The 20,261-nt window shown below is 43.3% G+C and overlaps 1 protein-coding gene across 7 annotated transcripts in view; it reads right to left on the bottom strand.

Annotated features, from left to right (window-relative positions):
* The window catches only part of INPP4A (inositol polyphosphate-4-phosphatase type I A), a 147,843-nt gene that overhangs the window by 52,277 nt on the left and 75,305 nt on the right, over positions 1-20,261 (bottom strand). For all 7 annotated transcript variants that reach the window (XM_040993762.1, XM_040993765.1, XM_040993763.1 and 4 more), the window contains exons 3-5: positions 12,497-12,558; positions 11,393-11,601; positions 10,558-10,602 (exon numbers count right to left, since the gene is read on the bottom strand). In XM_040993762.1, the coding sequence (XP_040849696.1) occupies positions 10,558-10,602; positions 11,393-11,498 (151 nt within the window). In that variant the 5' untranslated portion in view covers positions 11,499-11,601; positions 12,497-12,558. The remainder of the gene's footprint in view (positions 1-10,557; positions 10,603-11,392; positions 11,602-12,496; positions 12,559-20,261) is intronic.

Here is a 20,261-nt window from a genome sequence, read left to right as displayed (position 1 = left end):
GTAGTGGTACATCAGGTGCCATTTTGTATACTGTGGCAAAAGCTTTGGGACTGCGCATGTGCTGAGCTTGTAAGAACTCACTGAGTTTCATGGATTGCACTGGTCACAAGGGGAAAATAATACTGACTGTGGCATCGTACGGGTCAAAGTAGGTCCGTGTGGCACACAGACCTAACGTCCCACAGGTTTCAGCAAGATCAGCACCACCAACAACCTAGCTATATAGGACACCTGGTATCTCTCTAATCCTGGGACCTCCTCAAACCGGAAGTGGGAGAAAGGTTGTACAGACAACAGTGCAGCCTCAGCATAGTATCACAGGAGGTAGAGATTGGTGAGCCAGGAGCTGGGGCCACAGAGACCATGGTGGAAATCTAACATAGGAACCCAGACCTGGAACTCGCTGGAGGGAGTGGCACAATTGGCTGCAAGCAAAAAGTTGTGTACCAACTGCAATAAGTAAAATCGCATTGTAGACCTGTGGGTGACACAGCTTAGAAACCTGCCCCAAGAAGATTCTACTAACCAGAAGTACAATGACCAAGAACAAAAGAAGAGACAAAGGCACAACGAATATTACTGAAAACTCCCCTGCAAAGGAGCAAAACCCTATGCCAACCTCAGAGTTAACTGAGGAAGACATCAAGAAAATGGGGGACACAGAATTCAGAAAACTCATTTTAAAGCTCTGATCAACAATGAGAAGCACATACAAGAGTTCAAAGAATTTAAGGAATATTTTACACAAGCAATAGCAGCAATAAAGCAAATCAAGGCTGATATAACAGAATTTAAGAACACAGCAGTGCAAATTAAAAGTACAGTGGAGAGTCTCCAAAATAGAATAAAGCAAGCAGAAGAAAAAAATCTCAGAATTGGAAGGTATTTCCTGTCATCAGGGGGAAGCAAACAAAAAGCCTTCAAAGCTGGATCAGACCAAAAAAACTATTCAAGAATTGAAAGACACTATTAAGAGGCCTAATATAAGAGTTATGAGAGTCTCAGAAGGTGCAGAAAGAAAAACTGGTTTTACAAATATATTTAATGAAATAATAAAGGAAAATTTCCCTAATCTAGAGAAAGAATTGGGAAATAACATCCAGGAGGGGCACAGAACTCCCAACAGGTTTGATCAAAAGCGATCTTCACCAAGACACATGATCATCAAGCTCTCTTCAGTTGAACATAAGGAAAAGATCCTTAAATGTGCATGTGAAAAAAATCAATTGACATATAAAGGAATGCCAATTAAACTCACAGGAGATCTCTCACAGGAAACTCTACAGGCAAGAGGAGAATGGAGTGACACATTCCAGATTCTAAAAGAAAAAAAATTGTCGGCCTAGGATAAAATATCCAGCAAAGCTTTCTTTTGTCTTTGAAAATGAAATAAAATTCTTCTACAGTAAAGAAAAGTTAAAAGAATTTGCCTCTTCCAAACCTGCCCTACAAAGGATACTTCTAGATGTTCTCTTGACAGAGGAGAATAGCACCTACCAAAACCAAAGACAAATGGGAAGAACATCCCAGTAAAATGACAACAGAAGACTAAACCAATGAACAACACATTTCTAAAATGACAGGGCCAAAGTACCACCCATACATATTAGCCCAGAATGTAAATGGCTTAAGCTCAATCAAACATCATAAATTAGTAGCCTGGATTCAAAAACAAAACCCATCTATTTGTTGTCTAGAAGATACACATTTCACCAACAAAGATCAACAGAAACTATATCGCATGGGTTTTGATGTTTCCTATTAGTTTCATCTCTTCAAAACAGTTTCTTCTGATTAAATCATTCAATGACTCATAGATCATACAGGAGCATCATTTTCTGCAAGAAGGTTCTTGATTTTTCATTTCTTCAGCTACACATTAGTCATTTAGTATCATGTTATTTAACTTCGTGGTGTTGTTAATTTCTTTTTTCTTCCTGATGTTGATTTTGTTTTGTGGCTTTTGATTTAAGGAGATTTATGGAGACTGTCATATCTAGTAAAATGTTATTTAACTTCATGGCATTGTAAATTTCTATTTTTCTTTCCAGTATTGATTTTGTATTATGACTTTTCATTTGAGGGGATGTACAGTAGCTGTGAAATGGAGACTAACATATCCAGATGTGAGGATACAATGTAGTATGCATTTCTACTTCCAGACAAAGATGGACTTACAATGAAACTGTTCACTTTATCTTGACAATATGATTCTGGACTCTGCCATTGTCCATGCCCGCAATGATGGACATATGACTATGTATGAAGAACTATACTTTAGGGCCCGGCTGCGTAGCCTAGCGCCTGAAGTCCTCACCTTGAATGTGCCGGGATCCCATATGGGTACCGGTTCCAATCCTGGCAGCTTCACTTCCCATCCAGCTTCCTGCTTGTGGCCTGGGAAAGCAGCTGAAGACGGCCCAAAGCTTTGGGACCCTGCACCCATGTGGGATACCCGGAAGAAGTTCCTGGATCCTGGCTTCGGATCGGCATAGCATCAGCCATTGCGGTCACTTGGGGAGTGTACCATCGGAAGGAAGATCTTCCTCTCTGTCTAACCTCCTCTCTATATATCTGACTTTCCTATAAATAAACAAATCTTTAAAAAAGAAAAAGAACTATACTTTAGTAATGATATAGAAGAACTAGGTGGAAGGCAGGGAATTGGGGCTGGGATAAGAGAAATACCAGGAGGCTATGGAATTGTATCATAAAATGATAATAATAATAATAAAGAAAAAAAGGTACTGTGGAAAAATATTTTTTAAAAAATAATTAAGATTTATTTACTTGTTTTGAATGAGTTACAGAGAGGGAAGAGGATGAGAAGAAGGGAGGGGAAGTGAGGCAGTGAAAGACTGTTTTTTCTTCTACTGGCTCACTCCATGGATGACCACAGTGACCACCAATTTCATCTGTATCTTCATGTGGGTGGCAGGCCCGAACACTTGGGCCATCTTCCAATGCCTTCTCAGGTCACAGACAGGCAGCTGGACGGGAAGTGGAGCAGCTGTGACACAAACTGATGCCCATATGGGATGCTGGGCTTGCCAGTCAGTGGCATTATTTCTCCACTCCAATGCCAGATCTAGTCTTTTGTTTTTAAGCACATTATTGCTCAATTATTCTCTGTAAGACTTACAGAAACTGAAGATTTTTGAAAATGCTCCTTTTCAGAATGAAATATTCCTTGTATACCCACTATGGTTGGAAAAATGAATCACACTGAGCATCATGCAATACATTACATAGGTAAAGCTGGCACTGACACGACCCACAGGAAAAATGGCCACTCTTGATTGATTCTACCATGCTCCTTGCTGTAAAAGACACTGTGAGAGGAGAAAAACTCTCTTGCCTTTAAAGGATGGTATGTCATTGGCTACAAAACACTTCCTGATTTAAGAGATATGACAATGTGAGCAAATGGACATCTTCGGCGAACTATACAGTAAATCAAAATTCAACACTGCCAAAATCAATATCCTGTTTGGAAATGCCCACTTTCTCCTTTCTAATTCAAGAACAGTAAACGCTGCCATTTATTAACTCTATTTAAGTTTTCTAACATGAAAAAATTCTGATGATGGATGGTGGTGACGACTACAGCAATGTGAATTTACTCAGTGGCACTGAACTGCATATTGACAAATGGCTAAAGCAGTAAATTTTATGCTACATGCATTTCATCACAATTAAAATAAAATTTAAAATTTAAAAACAGGCCTAATCTAAAAACACATTTTGCTCTCCACAACAGGCTAGACTAACAAAAAAAGCAGGAAGAGGAGAAAGGATGGGACAAAACAAAGACAATAACAGAGATGAAAGAAATAAGAGACCAATTAAAAGAAAATTAGAAAAATATAAAGGAAAGGAGGAAACACAAATATAGTAAGATAAGAAACAGCAATGTCTCTGGGGAGAGGTGAGCCGAGACGCTTTGGTTCACCACAGTCACTTGTACTGAGTTTGTATTGGCCACCAGTGCTCTTTGAAGCTGCAATGATCTAACCACTGCATACAGTTCACATTGCTCATTCTTGATCTGACATTAACAAAGCTACCTGCAGCACTCTTGTCTGTGCAAGCATTTTACTGTACATAATCAGTACTTATCTATTTACTCAGCTATACCCAGGTATTATCCAGGATCCCTTCTCGTGTGTTTTTGGATTTTCAAACCCTTCTACTTCCATGAACCTCCGTCTGGAATCATGTGCCTTCTGAGGAACACCCCCAGTATCTCCTGGCATCGTGTGCAGTGCAGACCTGGTGTGCACACAGCTTTCATGAACTGAAAAAAATCTCTTCTTTCCACCTTAGTTCTCAAAGGATACTGTCTCTACATGGTTATTTTCTCTAAACTCTTTGCCCTTCTCTCTCCATGTTCCTTCTAAGACAAGAAATAAACGTATATGAAACTTCTCATTCTATGGTCTGTGCTTTACACAGTCTTTATATCTTCTTTTATCTCTCTGGCTCCATTTTGGAATCTTCTTTTTGATCAGTATCACTATTTTTTTTTCTTCAGTTCTGTAGGATACACTTTTTAGACCCATCTGTAGGTTTTTAAACTGCAGGGTTGTGTTTTTTGTTTTGTTTTTTACATTGTAGAATATCCATTTGTTTTTATGAGTTCTGCTTCTCAGTTGAAGTGTTGAGTAATGCCTCCATTCTCCTTGAACATAACATTATGGACTAGATGGTAGTGTCTCCCCTGCCCCTAGATGGTACTGATATTTGGAGGTGAGCATTTGGGCAGTGACTAGTTAATGTGATCGGAGTCCTCTCTAGAGGGGTCAGTGTCTCTAGAAGGAGCAGTCTGCTCTGTCCCTGCCATGTGAGGACACAAGGTGACAGTAAGCTGCCAATCAGTAAGTGTGCACTCACCAGACAGTACATCTGCCAGCACCAAGACTGTGACCGCTTCAGTCTCCAGAAATTTCTGTTGTTTAAGCTGCCCAACTTATGTGATACTGTCAGAGCAACCCAAACAGATTAAGACACACAGCAGTTATTCTAGCATTGCTCTAGATTTAGTCTAATATCTAGAGTCTCTGTCTGAGTCTACTGTTTGCTCCTTCCACGCATGTTTCTTTTTTCCTGTTTTTGAGAATGTTATTTATTTATGCTATTACATTCCAAAAATTGTTTGTAGAAGTTTATCTAAAGCTCAGGACGCTGCTGCCTTTCTCCAGAGAGCAATCACGATTGCTCCTGCTTGGCCCTGAAGAACATTAGCACTTTAGGGCACCTTTACTTATTCTCAGGAATTGAGTGGACTGACCCTATGTGCATCTGCTTCCGGTTCCCATTACTTTAGAAGTGTAGTCTTTTTTAAAAAAAAGATTTATTTATTTTTTTTATTACAAAGTCAGATATACAGAGAGGAGGAAAGACAGAGGGAGAGATCTTCCGTCCAATGATTCACTCCCCAAGTGGCTGCAATGTCCGGTGCTGTGCCTATCTGAAGCCGGGAGCCAGGAACTTCCTCCAGGTCTCCCACGCAGGTGCACGGTCCCAAGGCTTTGGGCCGTCCTTGACTGCTTTCCTAGGCCACAAGCAGGGAGCTAGATGGGAAGTGGAGTTGCCAGGATTAGAACCGGTGCCCATATGGAATCCCGGCAAGTTCAAGGCGAGGACTTTAGGCGCTAGGCCACGCAGCCAGGCCCAGAAGTGTAGTCTTTAAAAGGATGGCACAAAAGTCCCTGCCCACGAGGACCACAGCACACAGTCTCAGTCATCTTAGCACCGTTCTGTCTTCTGATCTTTCAGCCTCCTGTTCTTGGGAAGCATGGTCAAGCCCTCAAAAGCAGAAGTTAGCCTCTATCCTCAGATCTTCTACGATTCTATCAGTCCCCTAAAGACACATCTGCCATTTTTACAGCTGTTTAGACGGGCAGGACTTGAATTTTGTTTGTTTGGCGTGTAAGATTTTCTTTTTCTCCTTGGGATCTAGAAGTTTCACAAGCAGAACCCAGGTCTTGGGTCTACCTGTTTCTCAAGAACGTGTTGTCCCATACCTCTGGCCTGCTTCTCTTTCTGTCTCCTTCAATAATTCTGGTTTGTTCACTCAAAATTAGGACTCCAGAATTTGTCCTATCTCTTCATTCACAATCTATTTTTCAATGTTTTTTTTCTTTTAGCAGTGACATTAACCTCCATTTCCTTTCATAGGTTTCTAACAGATTTCAGCAGCGTTCTCATGATTTTTTAAAACTATCTTCTATTAAGACTTAATTCACATACCATGATACTCACTCTCAAAGGATATAATTTTTAGAGTATTTATAGAACAGCGCTATATCACCATGGTCTAATTCCTTAATATTGTCATCTCTCAGAAAAAAGAAGCTTATACCATAAGCAATCAGCCTCCATGCATCCTCCTCCAATTCCCTAGAACCCATTAATCCACTTTCAATCTGTAAAAAGTTCTCTATTCGGGACATTTCATATAAATAGAATCATATAGTGTGTGGCCTTTCATGTCTGCCTTCTTCCATCTGGCACATTTTCAAGGGTCATTTATACCTCTTTGAGGATGAATACTCTTTTTTAATGGAAGAAAACTTGCACTTTTTTTGGAATAACATATCATATTTTAATGGAAGGATACATTATCATATGAAGGTAACCTACATTTTTACTCACTCATAAACTAATAGATATTTTGACTTTTCCACATTCTAGTTATTGTGAACAATGCTATGAACATCTGTAGGCAATTTTTGCATGGACATGTCTTTTTATTTCATTTTTGAAGGATATTTTTGTTGGATATACAATTCTTGGTTGACTGTCTTCCTTCAGAAATTTGAATAGGTTACCTCAATACCTTGGGAGCTCCGTGGTTTCTCAAGAGGAGTTAGCTATCATTCTTAATGATGACCTTCTACACATCATGATGACTCTCCTGCCAACTTCGAAATTCTGCTTTCGGTTTTCAATAGTTTATAATGTACCCTGCTGTGAATCTCTTTCACTGTATCCTATCTGAAGTTCATTCGACTTCTTAGATACACAGATTAATGTTATTCATCAACTATAGGAAGTTTTTGCCTTGACTTCTTCAATATGCTTTCTTTTCCTTTCCATCTCCAATTCCCAATGCATGTACAATGGCACATCTGATACTTCTGAGGCTCTTTTTTCCCTTTACTCTTTCTATTCCTGTTTATCTTATTAAAATCGACTTATCTCCAAGTTTGCTAATTGATTCTTCTCCTTGCTCAAATCTGCAGGTAAACCCTTCTCAATAACTATACATTTCAGAAACTGTACTCCTGAGCTCCAGAATCGATTTGTTTCTTTTTAAACGGTATCTTCTATTGGTGAAATGTTATTTTCTCATTATCTTTTAGTTTTTTCAGACATGGTTTCCTCTAGTTCTTTTAACACATTTAAGACAGCTGATTTTAAATCTTTCACTAAAATACCTGTGCTTCCTTGGGGATGGTTTCCACTGACTAGATTTGGTTTTTCTCCCTATGTATGCACCATACTTTCACAGCTTTTTTTCAGGTGTAATTTTTTGTTGTTGCTGAAAATTAAGCATTTTAAATAACATAATGCAGCAACTCTGGAAACCCAAGAGCTCCTACAAATACCTAGGGTTTGGTGTTGCTTTTTGTGACTTTCCTGGTAAAATTCTGTGGAGTTAATGTTCTTTGCCATGTGTGACGACTGACTTGACTGCTTGGTTCACTTGGGGGTCAGATAATGATGAGACAGAGATTTCCTTAAACAGCAGGAACCACAGACATTTATGGCGGTTTGGACAAGCTTCCACAACCATATCAGGGTACCCCTTCAATGTCCAATTTCTTTTTTTTTTAAGTTTTATTTATTTGTTTTAATTGTTATTAACATTGTATTATGTGATACAGTTTTATAGGCAATTCTAATCCTGTCTTTACTTCTTGATTCTATAGACCCTCAAGGTGAGTCCAAGGTGATTGCTTGTGGTCTTCTTAGTTTTTTCCTGAAGCACTCTCAGGGAAAAAAAAAACTTTCCACCCAGTAAATTCTGAGTTTAGGCCAAATAAAGACAAGTCCTGCAATTAAGCTTTTCCACAGAGCGTCAATGACAATCCTCTGAGAACTGGACTTTGTAGGATTTCCAACCTTCATTCTGATTCCTTCCGGGCTGCTAGCTTTCACCATGATTTCAAGACTGTTTTCATGTCAGAACTGGACAGAGGAGAGCCAGCACACAACATGTGAAAATAATGTAAAGCTCTCTGCTCTCCCTGAAAAAGCTATTTTTCTTGAATAAAAGCTCCACACGGTGTCACTATCCTTTAGTTAATTTTTAGTTATTAAACAATTGATAGTACTTGGGCTGTTTCTAGTTTTGAACCACTGCACATAGTCCAGAGGTATGACAGTGAGGAGCCAGGCAAAACCCAAGGTTTTTGGCAGTCTTTACTGAATACTCAGCTCCCCTCCCTCCTGGTATCCTCCTCTCATCCTTAGTCCTCCAGGCAGGAGACTTCTTCTCTGCAGAAAAAGTGCTCACTCCTTGCTGAGGTAAAGAAACATTGGCATTATGGAATGCAACCAGAAGCAGGCCCGCTAGCTCCCATTCACTGGCTTGGGCACCACTGCCCCCAGCCTGCATGCTCAACGTCTAGCTTCTTTCTAATCTTCGTTCTTATGGATTTGGACAGAATGGATATCTGTGCAACCAAAGATTGCCATGCAAATGTTCACTGTAGCTTTATTCTTTAATAATATTATTATATATAATATGTCATATTGTAATGTATAATATACCATATATCATATAATAATTATATAATCATTAAAAATAACATTCTTTATTAATAGACACAACTGGAAATAACTCAAATATCCGCTTCAGGACCTGCCCACGCAGGGACTAGATGTTTTATTCTGTTGAGAAATGCAGAAGCAGAAAGAGCCGATGTGGGTTGAATCCAGATTCTTCTCTACATACAGCCTCCACTGTCCCACTGCTTCTGTCACCTATAGGCCAGCACACAGGCAAGGTGTAACCACATTCCTCTCTCCTGACTAGTACTCCAGCTGCTCCCTCTATATTCTGGGGTTCCAAAAAGTGTTTCACTATGTTTTTGTTCCTTATCTGTCCTGATACTTTTTTTTTAAGATTTATTTATTTTTATTACAAAGTCAGATATACAGAGAGGAGGAGAGAGAGGAAGATCTTCTGTCCGATGATTCACTCCCCAAGTGAGCACAACATCCAGTGCTGTGCCGATCTGAAGCCAGGAGCCAGGAACTTCCTTCCGGGTCTCCACGCAGGTGCAGGGTCCCAAGGCTCTGTGCTGTCCTCAACTGCTTTCCCAGGCCACAAGCAGGGAGCTGGATGGGAAGTGGAGCTGCCAGGATTAGAACCGGTGCCCATATGGGATCCCAGTGCATGTTCAAGGCGAGGACTTTAGCTGCTAGGCCACACCATCGGGCCCCCGATACTTGTTTTGATATAAAATAAAGGGGGATTTGGCAATACAATGCTAGAAAACTGCTACCAGAAAACAAGTCTTCGGGTCAGTTTTAGTTCTTCTAAAGTGAGAATGGGCAAGTGGGTGAGAATTTCATAGGACTGTAGGCTGCTTCTCCCCAAATTTCCCATTCCCAGTTCATACCATAGTGCTTGCTACTGTCCCCAGAACCAGCCAGCAAGTCAAAGTCGGGAAAGACCCTCTGACCTTGTTCAGAGTATTGAATCTGAAATGGGGACATTTTTAGGGTTTAATATTCTTATGGGTAAATATTTAGGGTTAAATATTTTAATGGATTTTCTTTTGTCCAAGTCTTCTTGGTGAGGTGGGAGGTTTGGTGTAACTGGGTTTCAAACAAGCAATAACACTCCCATAGAACATGTAGCGCAGCAAGTGAAGTAGCAGACGCAGTAAGGCAGGACATCTGAACCTTATTTACATTGCATTACATCCAAGACATCATCACCATGACACTAACCAATGCTCTCTGATACCAAGGAATGAAAGGAAGAAAGAGGGATACTAGAGAAACGCCTCATGCCACCCAGCTCTCCAGTCCCTTGGGTAAGTCATGGTGGCACCATAGTTCCCTGAGTCAGACCTGGTACTTTTCAATCCAGTTTTTAGTATATTATTTCATCTCATTCCTGCTGGGAAGAGCACACCTGAGTCACTGCCACCTTTCATGCAGTAAGTAACCAGTGGCTAGTAGGCTTACACTCAATCACACAAGGTGTTAACAGCCAGACAGTGGCAAAGCACAATGTTAAACCCAGCTCTCTCACCTCTCCCTTTCTCTCCCCAGGAGCGGGTGGAGAAGGTATCTGTCACTGCTGGGAGCCTTTGGTGGGCTCAACTCCCCACTCCCCAAGTACTGCCAGCCTGTGGGGAGCACATCTCTAGATGAACTTCCCTTCTCACCCACAGGAAGTTCATGGCCTCATCTTCTCAGAAACACTTAAGCAGTGGTGACAACAGCAAGTTCTCTGAGGCAGACTCAAGACTGTGGTTGCCTTTGTTCTTAAACAACACACATTTAAATAGGGAAAATGTAAAAGACACTCACCTAAGCTGAATTCTAAAATGGGCTCATCTGGGTCCTGTATGTTTCCTGAACAGAAAGTCAATGACAGAAAAATCACCTTTAGTACACTTTCCCTTATTTTGGATTGAATGTAGAAAAATTCAACACTACTTCCCATCCCAACCTTCAACTTTGACATATGATTTCTTCATTTTTAATAAAGATTTCATTTTTGGAATTTCTAAGAAGTTTCACATCCCAAAACCAACCCCGCCCCCTTCTGTTCAGGTCTACATGCACACAATGGGGATTTTTTTAAAAGTTTTTTTTTAATTCTCATGTACCTAAAAGGTAGAATGAGAAAAAAGGAGACAGGAGAGAAGAGAGAGAAGGGAGAGAGAGAGAGATCTCAATCCATCTGATTCACTCCCTATGTGTTTAAAAATAGCCAGGGCTGGACCAGGCCAAAGTCAGAAGCCTGGAACTTCAGCAGGGTCTGCTGTGTAGGTGGCAGGAACACGAGCATTGGAGCCATCATCTGTTGCCTTCCCATATGCATTAGCATGACACTGTATTGGAGGTAAAGGTGCTGGGACTTGAACCAGCACTCCTAGTGTGGAATAACAGGTATCCCAAGTGACAGCTTAATCTACTGGCTTTTATCATGGCCTGAGTATGATCCAGACAGGCAGTGTGAACAGTCCCACATTACCTACTGGCAGATGAGTCCTGGAAAACTGACAAGCTTGGGTTCCAATAGCAGTCCCCAGGAAGAGAGTTAACTTCCCCTCTCTACTTCCTGGTTCATTCAGGAGGACACCACCCATAAACCCTCTTCAGCTGGGGGCAGTCCCAGGAGGCTTAGCGTGAGGCTCACCTGCCAGGGAGAGGCCCAGCATGTCAGCTGCCACATCAATGGTGGAAGCCCGCTGCATTGCACGGGCCCTGGTGCCATGGCGTGGGCTGTGCTCTCTTGCTGTCATGATGTCATTGGTGAGGATGTGCTTCTTGTTCCTGGGTCAGACCACGCCTGATTCCTGGGGAAACGCTGTCATCAGCTCCTAGTTGCCTAAGGCGGCAATAACCCTGAAACACAGGAGAAAGAATTGGTAAGAAATCAGGACAATGTCTATTGAGACAAGCATGGACACAGAACGTGACCTATCACAGGTGAGACACAGGGACAAAGGTCTTTAGACAAGAGAGGACCCAGAATGTGTCTGTTGCTTCTGACTCCTTCTAGTCACTCTGCCCTCACACATCTACAAGATCCCATAAAAACATTATTTTTGTAATCTTCAACAGACACGCCACAACAAGTGATGTTAGCTCAAATATGACAATAATAAACTTGGCTCTTGAGATGTTCTGCCTTGCCTCACTACGCTGTTTTGTTGGAACCTTTGAGTTTTATGGAGGATTCACCACAAACCCTATTAGAAGGTCAAGAACTACATGAAAAGGCCTGCTGCCTATTGGCTATCCTGGTATAGCTGAACTCTGGGGAGGCTAGGCTTACATCTGTAGCCTGCTCTCTTTGTTCCCAGAGCTACACAAACTCCCTGTATTCCTTCGTGCTTGATTTTCTTTCCAGCATGTGAAAGAGATAGCCCACACCTAACTGAAGGCAAAGTGTTGTGGTAGGTAGGGTTCTGGGCAGAGGCTCCTGGCAAGCTGAGTCAGGCAGGTGTTGACTCTAGCAGGGTACGAAAGCATATTCCCACTCCACTCCCAAATGTAGTTTAGAGCCAAGAAGACAGCTTCAGGATTTTTCAATTAGGTGTATTACAACTCTGTTATCTCCATAAGGAACTCAGCCTCAGAAGTTAAAATATTTAGGTTGAGCCATGAGGCTGGTTCCAAACACCATTTCAAAGGTCTGCCTGTACCCAGAGGTCCTGTCTTTCGAGGCATCCACTTAAAAGCTCTGCATCTAAAAGCCCCGGATTCCTACTCTTAAGTCAATCCCCAAATCACTTACAGGACATGTCTCTTCTTGGACCATGTGGCATTTCTTCAGAGAAGTACCTCCAAATTCATCATCTGAAAAGAGAAAGGTATAAGCTTAACCAGCTGGTCAAATACAAAATTCTCAAGAACACAATGCCTTAGGACATTTTTTTTCACACCCTAGTGTCCTCCATATCTACTACACAGACCCCAGCACACCTGAGACACTGGTGACACATCCAACTGAGGGCCACATCTACTCCAACACCTCACCAGCTCTAGGAAAGCTGCCAAGCCCAGCTACTCTTAACCTTTTCTCTTTCCCATCCAGGGTCCCTGTTCACTCCACCTACCTGCCATTCCCTAAGGTAGACAATCAACTTACAGGCATTGTGAGGCTTCTGGAGATAGAAAAAAGAACATCTATACAGAAACTTTTATGTGTCAAAAGACCTCAGCAGCTGCATCACAGCTATTTGGGGGCAGTTAATTAGAATCTGCAATTTAACTCAAGACCCAGAACAGCAAGCTAATTTACACAGCTGAACTAGATTTCCCTTCCTAGTCTCATTAACTTAATGTAACTCACAAAGGATTTACATATTCCGAAGGTCTTTATTTTTCCTCCCAGCTCTACTTGAGCACCAGAGCTCATTAGGAAGAAAAAAAAAATGCACATAAAGCTGTCAGAGAGTATGGGAGCTGTTTAAGGGACCAGAATTTCTTCCTGGGGCAAGAAGAAAATGAGTAACTCAGAACTAACTGCTGCCTTTCTTCCTCTGTAGTGACTCCTTCTGGTAAGGGTACATAGCTCATCTGATGAAAAGCAAACCCCAGGTCTCACCAAGGTCTCTACCTCTGACATCAGGGCAGGAGAAATTGTGGTAGGTGAGAAAATTAGCAAGACAGAGATTAGAATTGCACAGGGCATGCAGGCAGTGGAGTCTGACAAGGTTCTGTGACAAGCTTCTATGTAAACGAGGCTTGGGGAAGTTTTGCCTGTCCTCTGCAGTGGCTGAGGAGTTTCAGACCTGGAAAGTCTGCAGGCCCCTTACCACCTCTGCTGAGGCGAAGCTAAGGGAGCAGGATTGATCCTAAGAGCTCCACTTTTGTCCATTTTATACACTGAGGTTCTTCTGAAAATTATGTTTTTAAATTATTTATTTATTTTCATCAGAAAGGTGGACTTACAGAGATGAGATGGAAAGATCTTCCATATACTGGTTCACTCCCCAAATAGCGACAATGGTTAGAGCCGAGCCAATCAAAAGCCAGGAATCAGGAGCCTCTTCCAGGTTTCCTATGTCTGTACAGGATGCCAAAGACTTGAGTCATCCTCCACTGCTTTCTCAGGCCACAAGCAGGGAGCTACACTGGAAATAGAGCAACCAATTGGTGCCCATATTGGGGTGCCCAATGCCAATTGGCATTGGGAAGTGGAGGATTAGTCAGTTGAGCCATTACACTGGCCCCCTGAGAATTATTTTTAAAAGGAGTTGTCCAGATGAGGTCACAGATAGCATTCCTTTTTCAGCATCACATGGAAGTGAATACTAAGCTACTAGAACCAATCACAAGCAAAAATTCCAGACAAAAGTGGGGCCCCTTTCCCTGACTGAGGCCATCAGCCCCACTCAGCAGTAAGAGTAGTTAATAGACTAAAAACCTTCACTGTACTTCTGCCTTCCACACTTACATGAGAGAGAGAGAGAGAGAGAGAGAGAGAGAGAGAGAAAGGTTTGATCAGAGCATGAGCTAACAGTGCTGAGAGGCTTACTTAAGTATGGAGAAAGAGAGGGGAGAAACTCAAAAACCACAGATTCAGGCCAACTAAAACCTTTGATGGATAGAGTGTCACATCACTCACTAGACACAGAAATTAGTAACAACCTGAGAGAGACATCTATCACCTTTCTGCACGAAGCCTTAATGCACTGCCTACGGAACTATGAAATGAGTACTTGATAAAAACTTCTGGTTCATCCATCTTCTCTGTGGCATGTGGCTTAAGCTTAACCATGGACCAAAGTGTCTAAGCCAACAGCTGCTGAGGAAACCAAGGCAACAGGACTTGAGGAAGAGACCGCATGGGCTTATGTATATCTGCCATGCCTGGCACACCAACGGGTCATTCTCTGCAGGACTTTCAGTGAGCAGGAGTTGAGTGGCTGAGCACAGAAGGGATGAGCACCCACCTAGGCATAGGCCATAAAGCTGATCATGCAATCCTACAGGCTTCTCGTCCAGGCTGTGGGTGAATAGATAACTGTGAAGCGCCAGGGCAGCCTGGAGTCACGAGATGGCAGAACACCAGATCCCAGAGACTGGGAAGCAGTCTTCCCTTCCCACAATCTACCTCGGGCTTAACCTGAGTGAGAAATCACCCTTTACTGCAGAAAGCGGCCGAGGTTTCAGGGTTTTGGTTATGCAGCCAGTGTTAGTTACCCTGACAAAAGTCTGGCATATACATAATGAAAATTAAAATTACATCCAGCAGTTAATACCTACTGTATGTTGCTTGGGAAAGAATTATGCTTTGTTCTCTGCATGAGGTATGCTAGTTCATGAGAAAAGAGTCCACAGGGAAGAAGACACTAAGAGGCTCCAGGAAATGAAGGAACACAAAGTAGTAAAAATCCCACTGGAGCAAGTCAACCAAATCTTTTGTCCCCTGAGAGATATAGGGAAAAACAAACTCAAGCTTCTACTACTCTCAACATAGAACACATCTGTGACATCAGGCTTTTGGAGCTATTTTCCTACACACTAAGAAATAAAGTCAACAGCAGATTGTTCAGCCAACACCAGCTGAGGTATTTTCTGATTCAATGTGATTCCAACACTGTCAAATTAGAAAAAGTGTCATATGCCATAGGCTAAAGTCTCTGTCCTACAAGATTGTTGATACTTCATTTGCCAGTTGCAAATTGTAAGCTGTCACCTGTATTTCCATCCCAGGGTTCCCTTGACTTCCTTCTTCTTGGGTTGGATTCATTTGAATAGCTCCCAGAACTCAGGGAGACATTTATGTACTTAGATTTACTGGTTTATTACACAAAGAATATTACAAAACATACAGATGAACAATCACAGGGCAAGGAGTGTAGGGAAGGGTATGGAGTTTCTACACCCTCTCTGGGTGTGTCACTCCCCAGGAACCTCAATGTGTTCATCCATCTGGAAGCTTCCAGACTTCAGTCCTTTAGGCTTGTTATGGGAGTTCCACTATGCAAACATGATGGATTAAATTACTTTCCATGGATTAATCAACTCAATCTACAGTCTCTCTCTCATCCTGAGACAGTATGGGGTCTAAAAGTTCCAAACCTCTAACTACCTGGCTGGGTCCCAGGCCACAGGGCCCCATCCTGAGGCTATCTGGGAACTCCCAGCACCAGTCAGCACATTAGCACAGCTAATTAGTTATTAACATGTTGGAGATTCCAAGAGTTTTAGGAGCCATAAGTTAAGACATTGGGGAGGAACACCAAGTAAGTATTTTATAGTAACAGGGCAGGCTCAGGCTTCGCTGAACACATCTTCTAACTCTATCCTAATCCCATTATAAGCTGGGCTAGACCCGGACTTCACTTGAATGGGGGAAGCTAAGCACAGTGTTATGTAGAAATAAATGAAACTGGAATAATTTTCCATAACTTTTTATAGTACTGACTTATAACTCCATCCCCTCACCTGTTGATCCACTATGTCTATTTTCCCCTAATATACCTGTCTCATTAGGACCAGGAAAGGAAATATGTCATATGGCTCTGTGGAAGTTGCACTCACATGGAGGTGCCATGAAACTCCCACCAAACCCTGCCCAGACTCTACCCTGCTTAGATATTCAGTTAGGGTCCCGTCCCTTCCTTCATAAAAGGGGGAGCCCCTGTTTGCTTTTTGGCTTTCCAGATCTTGCTCATGGGTCCTCCTTCTCTGGCCTCTTCCCACACTGTCTCCTCCCTGGCAACTCTCTGGCCCACTCATGGTGAGTATTTGCCCATAAGGGGTTGCTCACTCTCTCACTCTTAAATAAATCCTACTCTCACTTATGCAGCATATTTACACCTCTGTTTTGAATTCTTATCTCTGTGGGGGCAGGAATTTGTGAAAGAAAATTGAGATGCATATGCCTGTAACCTCACCAATTGATACTTCATGATGTGAGATGGTCTGAACACCAAGAAGGCAGATGTACCGAAGCGGTTAGGGTGCTAATTCAACCTGGAGAGAATGCGTGACCTAACAGCTACGGTAGGATGTCTGGCATCACTCTGTTTTCATGGGCCCCTCAAGCTAGCTGGAAATTGAGAATATCCAGGGCCCTACCCAGCAAGGGTCTTAGAGTTCTTGGTGGCTTCAATACCACCACTGAGCAAGTAAACAAGTAATAGTAGCATAGTGCAAACACCATGTCATGGGACCAAACCTGGAGATGGACACAGGGGGAGAGGGTGAAGCTACTAATCACACCAATGGAATATGCCAGAGTCAGAAGGGCTGTTGTGACAGGCATGCACAACAGGGACAATGCAGGCAAGCCAACACAGAGAAATAGGAGCAATGCTCCAGAAAAGACAAGGACAAGGGTGACCAGCCTTGGAGGCTCCAAGGACAAGGGTGACCAGCCTTGGAGGCTCCACATCAGGGAAATGTCAGCACTGGCTAATAATTCATACTCTGTTCCTATGTGTCCTCAAGTCAGTCACCAATAAGAGACAAGCAGCACGTGGCAAGAGCCTGACTTCTGATTATTCCAAGAGCAATAGCCAATGGCAGCAAAACAAAACAAAACAAACAAACAAAAAAAACTGCTCTTATATTTGAAATGAATCAATAAATGAATGAATGTCTCCACAGGGTAACTCAGAGATTTATATGACGGGGTGGGCCTTATAACTCATTGGTTAAACCACTGCTTGGGATACCAGCATCCCATATTATATCCCTGGTTTAAGTCCTGGCTACTGCCTTCTAACCCAACCTCCTGTTAGTGGCCCTCAGAGCCGCAATTATGCATTAGTATTTGAGTCCCTGCCACCTAAACAAGAGACCTAGATGGAGCTCGTAGCTCCTGCCTTTGGCCTGACCCAGCTCCAGGTGTTGTGGGTGGGCATCTGGGGGGTTAAACTGGAGTACAAAAGCTCTTTGTTCTCATTCTGTCATTCTGTCTTTAAAATAAATAGATAAATCTTAAACAAATTTAAGTGTCATGAATAACTCTGATCCAAAGAAAATGGCAAATTAGAAGTGTGCAACCAGGGTGAGAACACCCTACAACTCACTCTTTAGAAAAGACCAACCTGTCTGATGGAGGAGCTTGGGCAACTCCTCTGTTGGAACACAGTCCCTGCAGGCGAACATAAGAACCACGACAGAGAGCAGCCCAGACCAGGCCAGGGAACGATACCCACCAGCATACATTTGGCACAGGTCAGGGGTAAACAAGGCCAAGCCAGTTCATATCACCCACTGGCAAATCCGAACACCAGAACAGAGTGTGATCTGGACAGGTTTAGCTGCAACACAAGCCAGTTCAAGTGAGGGCCAGGACTGAGGGCTGACAGGGCTGGACTAGGCTGTAGCCCCCACCAGTGTGAGTTGGAATTGGGGGTGGGCCAGGTCGGGCCAGGCCAGGCTACAGCATCCACTGGAAAATGTCGAGGTGAGTCGGACTATGCCAAACTAGGCCGCAGCACCCAACCAGCACATGTGAGACTCGGGGTAAGGGGTGGAGCCAGTAAGGGGACTGGAGGGCTCCCCTGCTGGACCATCACTCCCTCTAGAGAATATGAGTTGGGATGGGGCAGACCAGGCCAGACACCACCTCTTGGCCGCATGTAGGCTGGACTGACTGTTCCTACTGGTGCGTGTATAAGCTAGAGTGAGTGCAGGTTGGTTGGGCTTTGCTGCAGCATCAGTTGGCAGATGCTGGCACAGGAGGCAAATTCTGTCAAGTTAAACTACAGAACCACCTGGAGAGTGCAAGACCTGGGAGTGGCAGTGGGCCCAGTAGGAAAACAGTGGGTACCTCCCTCTTAGGTTGCCACTCCAACTGGTGAGCATGAGAACCAGGACTGGGTCAGGCATGGTTAGACAGAGAGTGGCACCCACCATCACATGTGTAGGCTGGAGAGTGGGGATGGAGGGTTGAATTAGGCTTCAATGCCCATTGACATATAGGAGAGCTGAATGGGATGTAGGATAGACAGAACCAGTCTGCTGTATATACTGGCAAGCACAGGAAGCAGGGTAGGGGGCGGGTTATTGTGGGTTGGTCCAACTAAGCCGCAGCTCCCACTAGTAAATGTGAAAGCTGAGTGCGCGGTTGGCAGGATTGGGCTGGACTGCAACATCCACTGGTTTGTGTAAAAGACAGGGCAGGATACAGAACTGACCCAGCAATTGCAACCAGCAGCATATGTATAAGCTGATTTGGGCGACAGACTGTGCCCGACCCTGTATTGGCAAGCATACACAAGAATCAGGTCTGGGATTTCCTCAGGTGAAGTTTCCATGGGGTTCCCCCCAACTGAATTGCTTGACTCAGAACCCCAACCATGGAGAGAATTGTAGGTTCCATGGTCTGACCATGGAGTGCATGTGTCAGAGCTGGGACTCCTCAGTGGCTTCGACAGAGCAGCAGACAGCATATCCAGGTGCACAGCGTACAGCAGTACACTGCAGTCTGCAAAGGACACCTGGTACCACAGCAGAGGACGGAGGACAGAACAAATCGATCAACTACCCCAACCAAGTGCTGGCAGTGAATAACTAGGCAAATGGAGACTCTAAGGTGGACTATGTCAACCAGTGGATTCTGGAGAAATTTCACCATGCTTGGAGTGGCAGTAATTCAGAAATGTTGAACTATCGAAACCTCACGAGCAGAACTCTCAAAGTATGCCCCACATCAGGGACCCTGGAGTGGTCAGGTGGCTGTCCTCCATCCCATGGTGCAGAGGCTTTTGGGAGGCTAGGTGTGGTTTCTCTCCTTGTCTTCCCCTTTCCCCCAGATACAGGAAAGAAAAAAAGAGAATGTGAAAACGGTGAAAAGAGAATGTGAAAAAGGCTTCACCCACCTTCCTGTAGCCCTTGACCCTAATCAATCTAATCAACTATGTAAAAACCATCAAAAACAAAAGTAATTAATAATTAAAAAAAAAAAAAGACAAGGCCAACCTGGTGAGGCCACCCACAAAAACAAAGAGAAAGTGAAACAATGAATGCGCTTTCTGGTAGCGATCGGACAGACTTGGTGGTAGGCAGGAGTTATTAAGAGCGAAGGAATGGGTTCTGAGAGCAGAAGTAGGAGGACTGGCTGTAGCTGCAATGTGCCAGTAAAGGCTCCTTCATTTTAATCTGCCTGCACTGGAGACTTCTCCCTCACAGGTTGCTCTATCTCTATCCCTACAAGTCCTGCCTAACTCTGTTTTGTTTTTATTTTTTTTTTAAAGAGACTATGAGAACTGGTGCTGAGGCCTATCAGATTAAGCCTCTGCCTGCAACATTCTAAATGAGTCCTAGCTGGAGACATGGCTTCCCCATTTCTGATCTAGTTCCCTACTAACGCATCGAAGAAAGAGGCTGAACATAGTACAAGTGCTTGGATTCCTGTTCCCTCGTGGGAGACCCAGAAGCAGCTCTGGGCTTCTGGCTTCAGCCTGGCCTGGCCATTTGAGGAATGAACCAACGGATGGAAAACCAATTAGTCGCTCCATTTCTGTCTTCTCTCCATTACTCTCTCCTTCTCTCCTCCCTGCTCCTCCTCACTCTCCCCATCCTTTGTCTTCTCT

The sequence above is a fragment of the Ochotona curzoniae genome, unplaced genomic scaffold (genome assembly GCF_017591425.1).
Source record: "Ochotona curzoniae isolate NIBS_2020 unplaced genomic scaffold, NIBS_Ocur_1.0 contig_883, whole genome shotgun sequence".
Taxonomy (NCBI): Eukaryota; Metazoa; Chordata; class Mammalia; order Lagomorpha; family Ochotonidae; genus Ochotona; species Ochotona curzoniae.
This window is presented reverse-complemented; position numbering and strand designations above follow the sequence as displayed.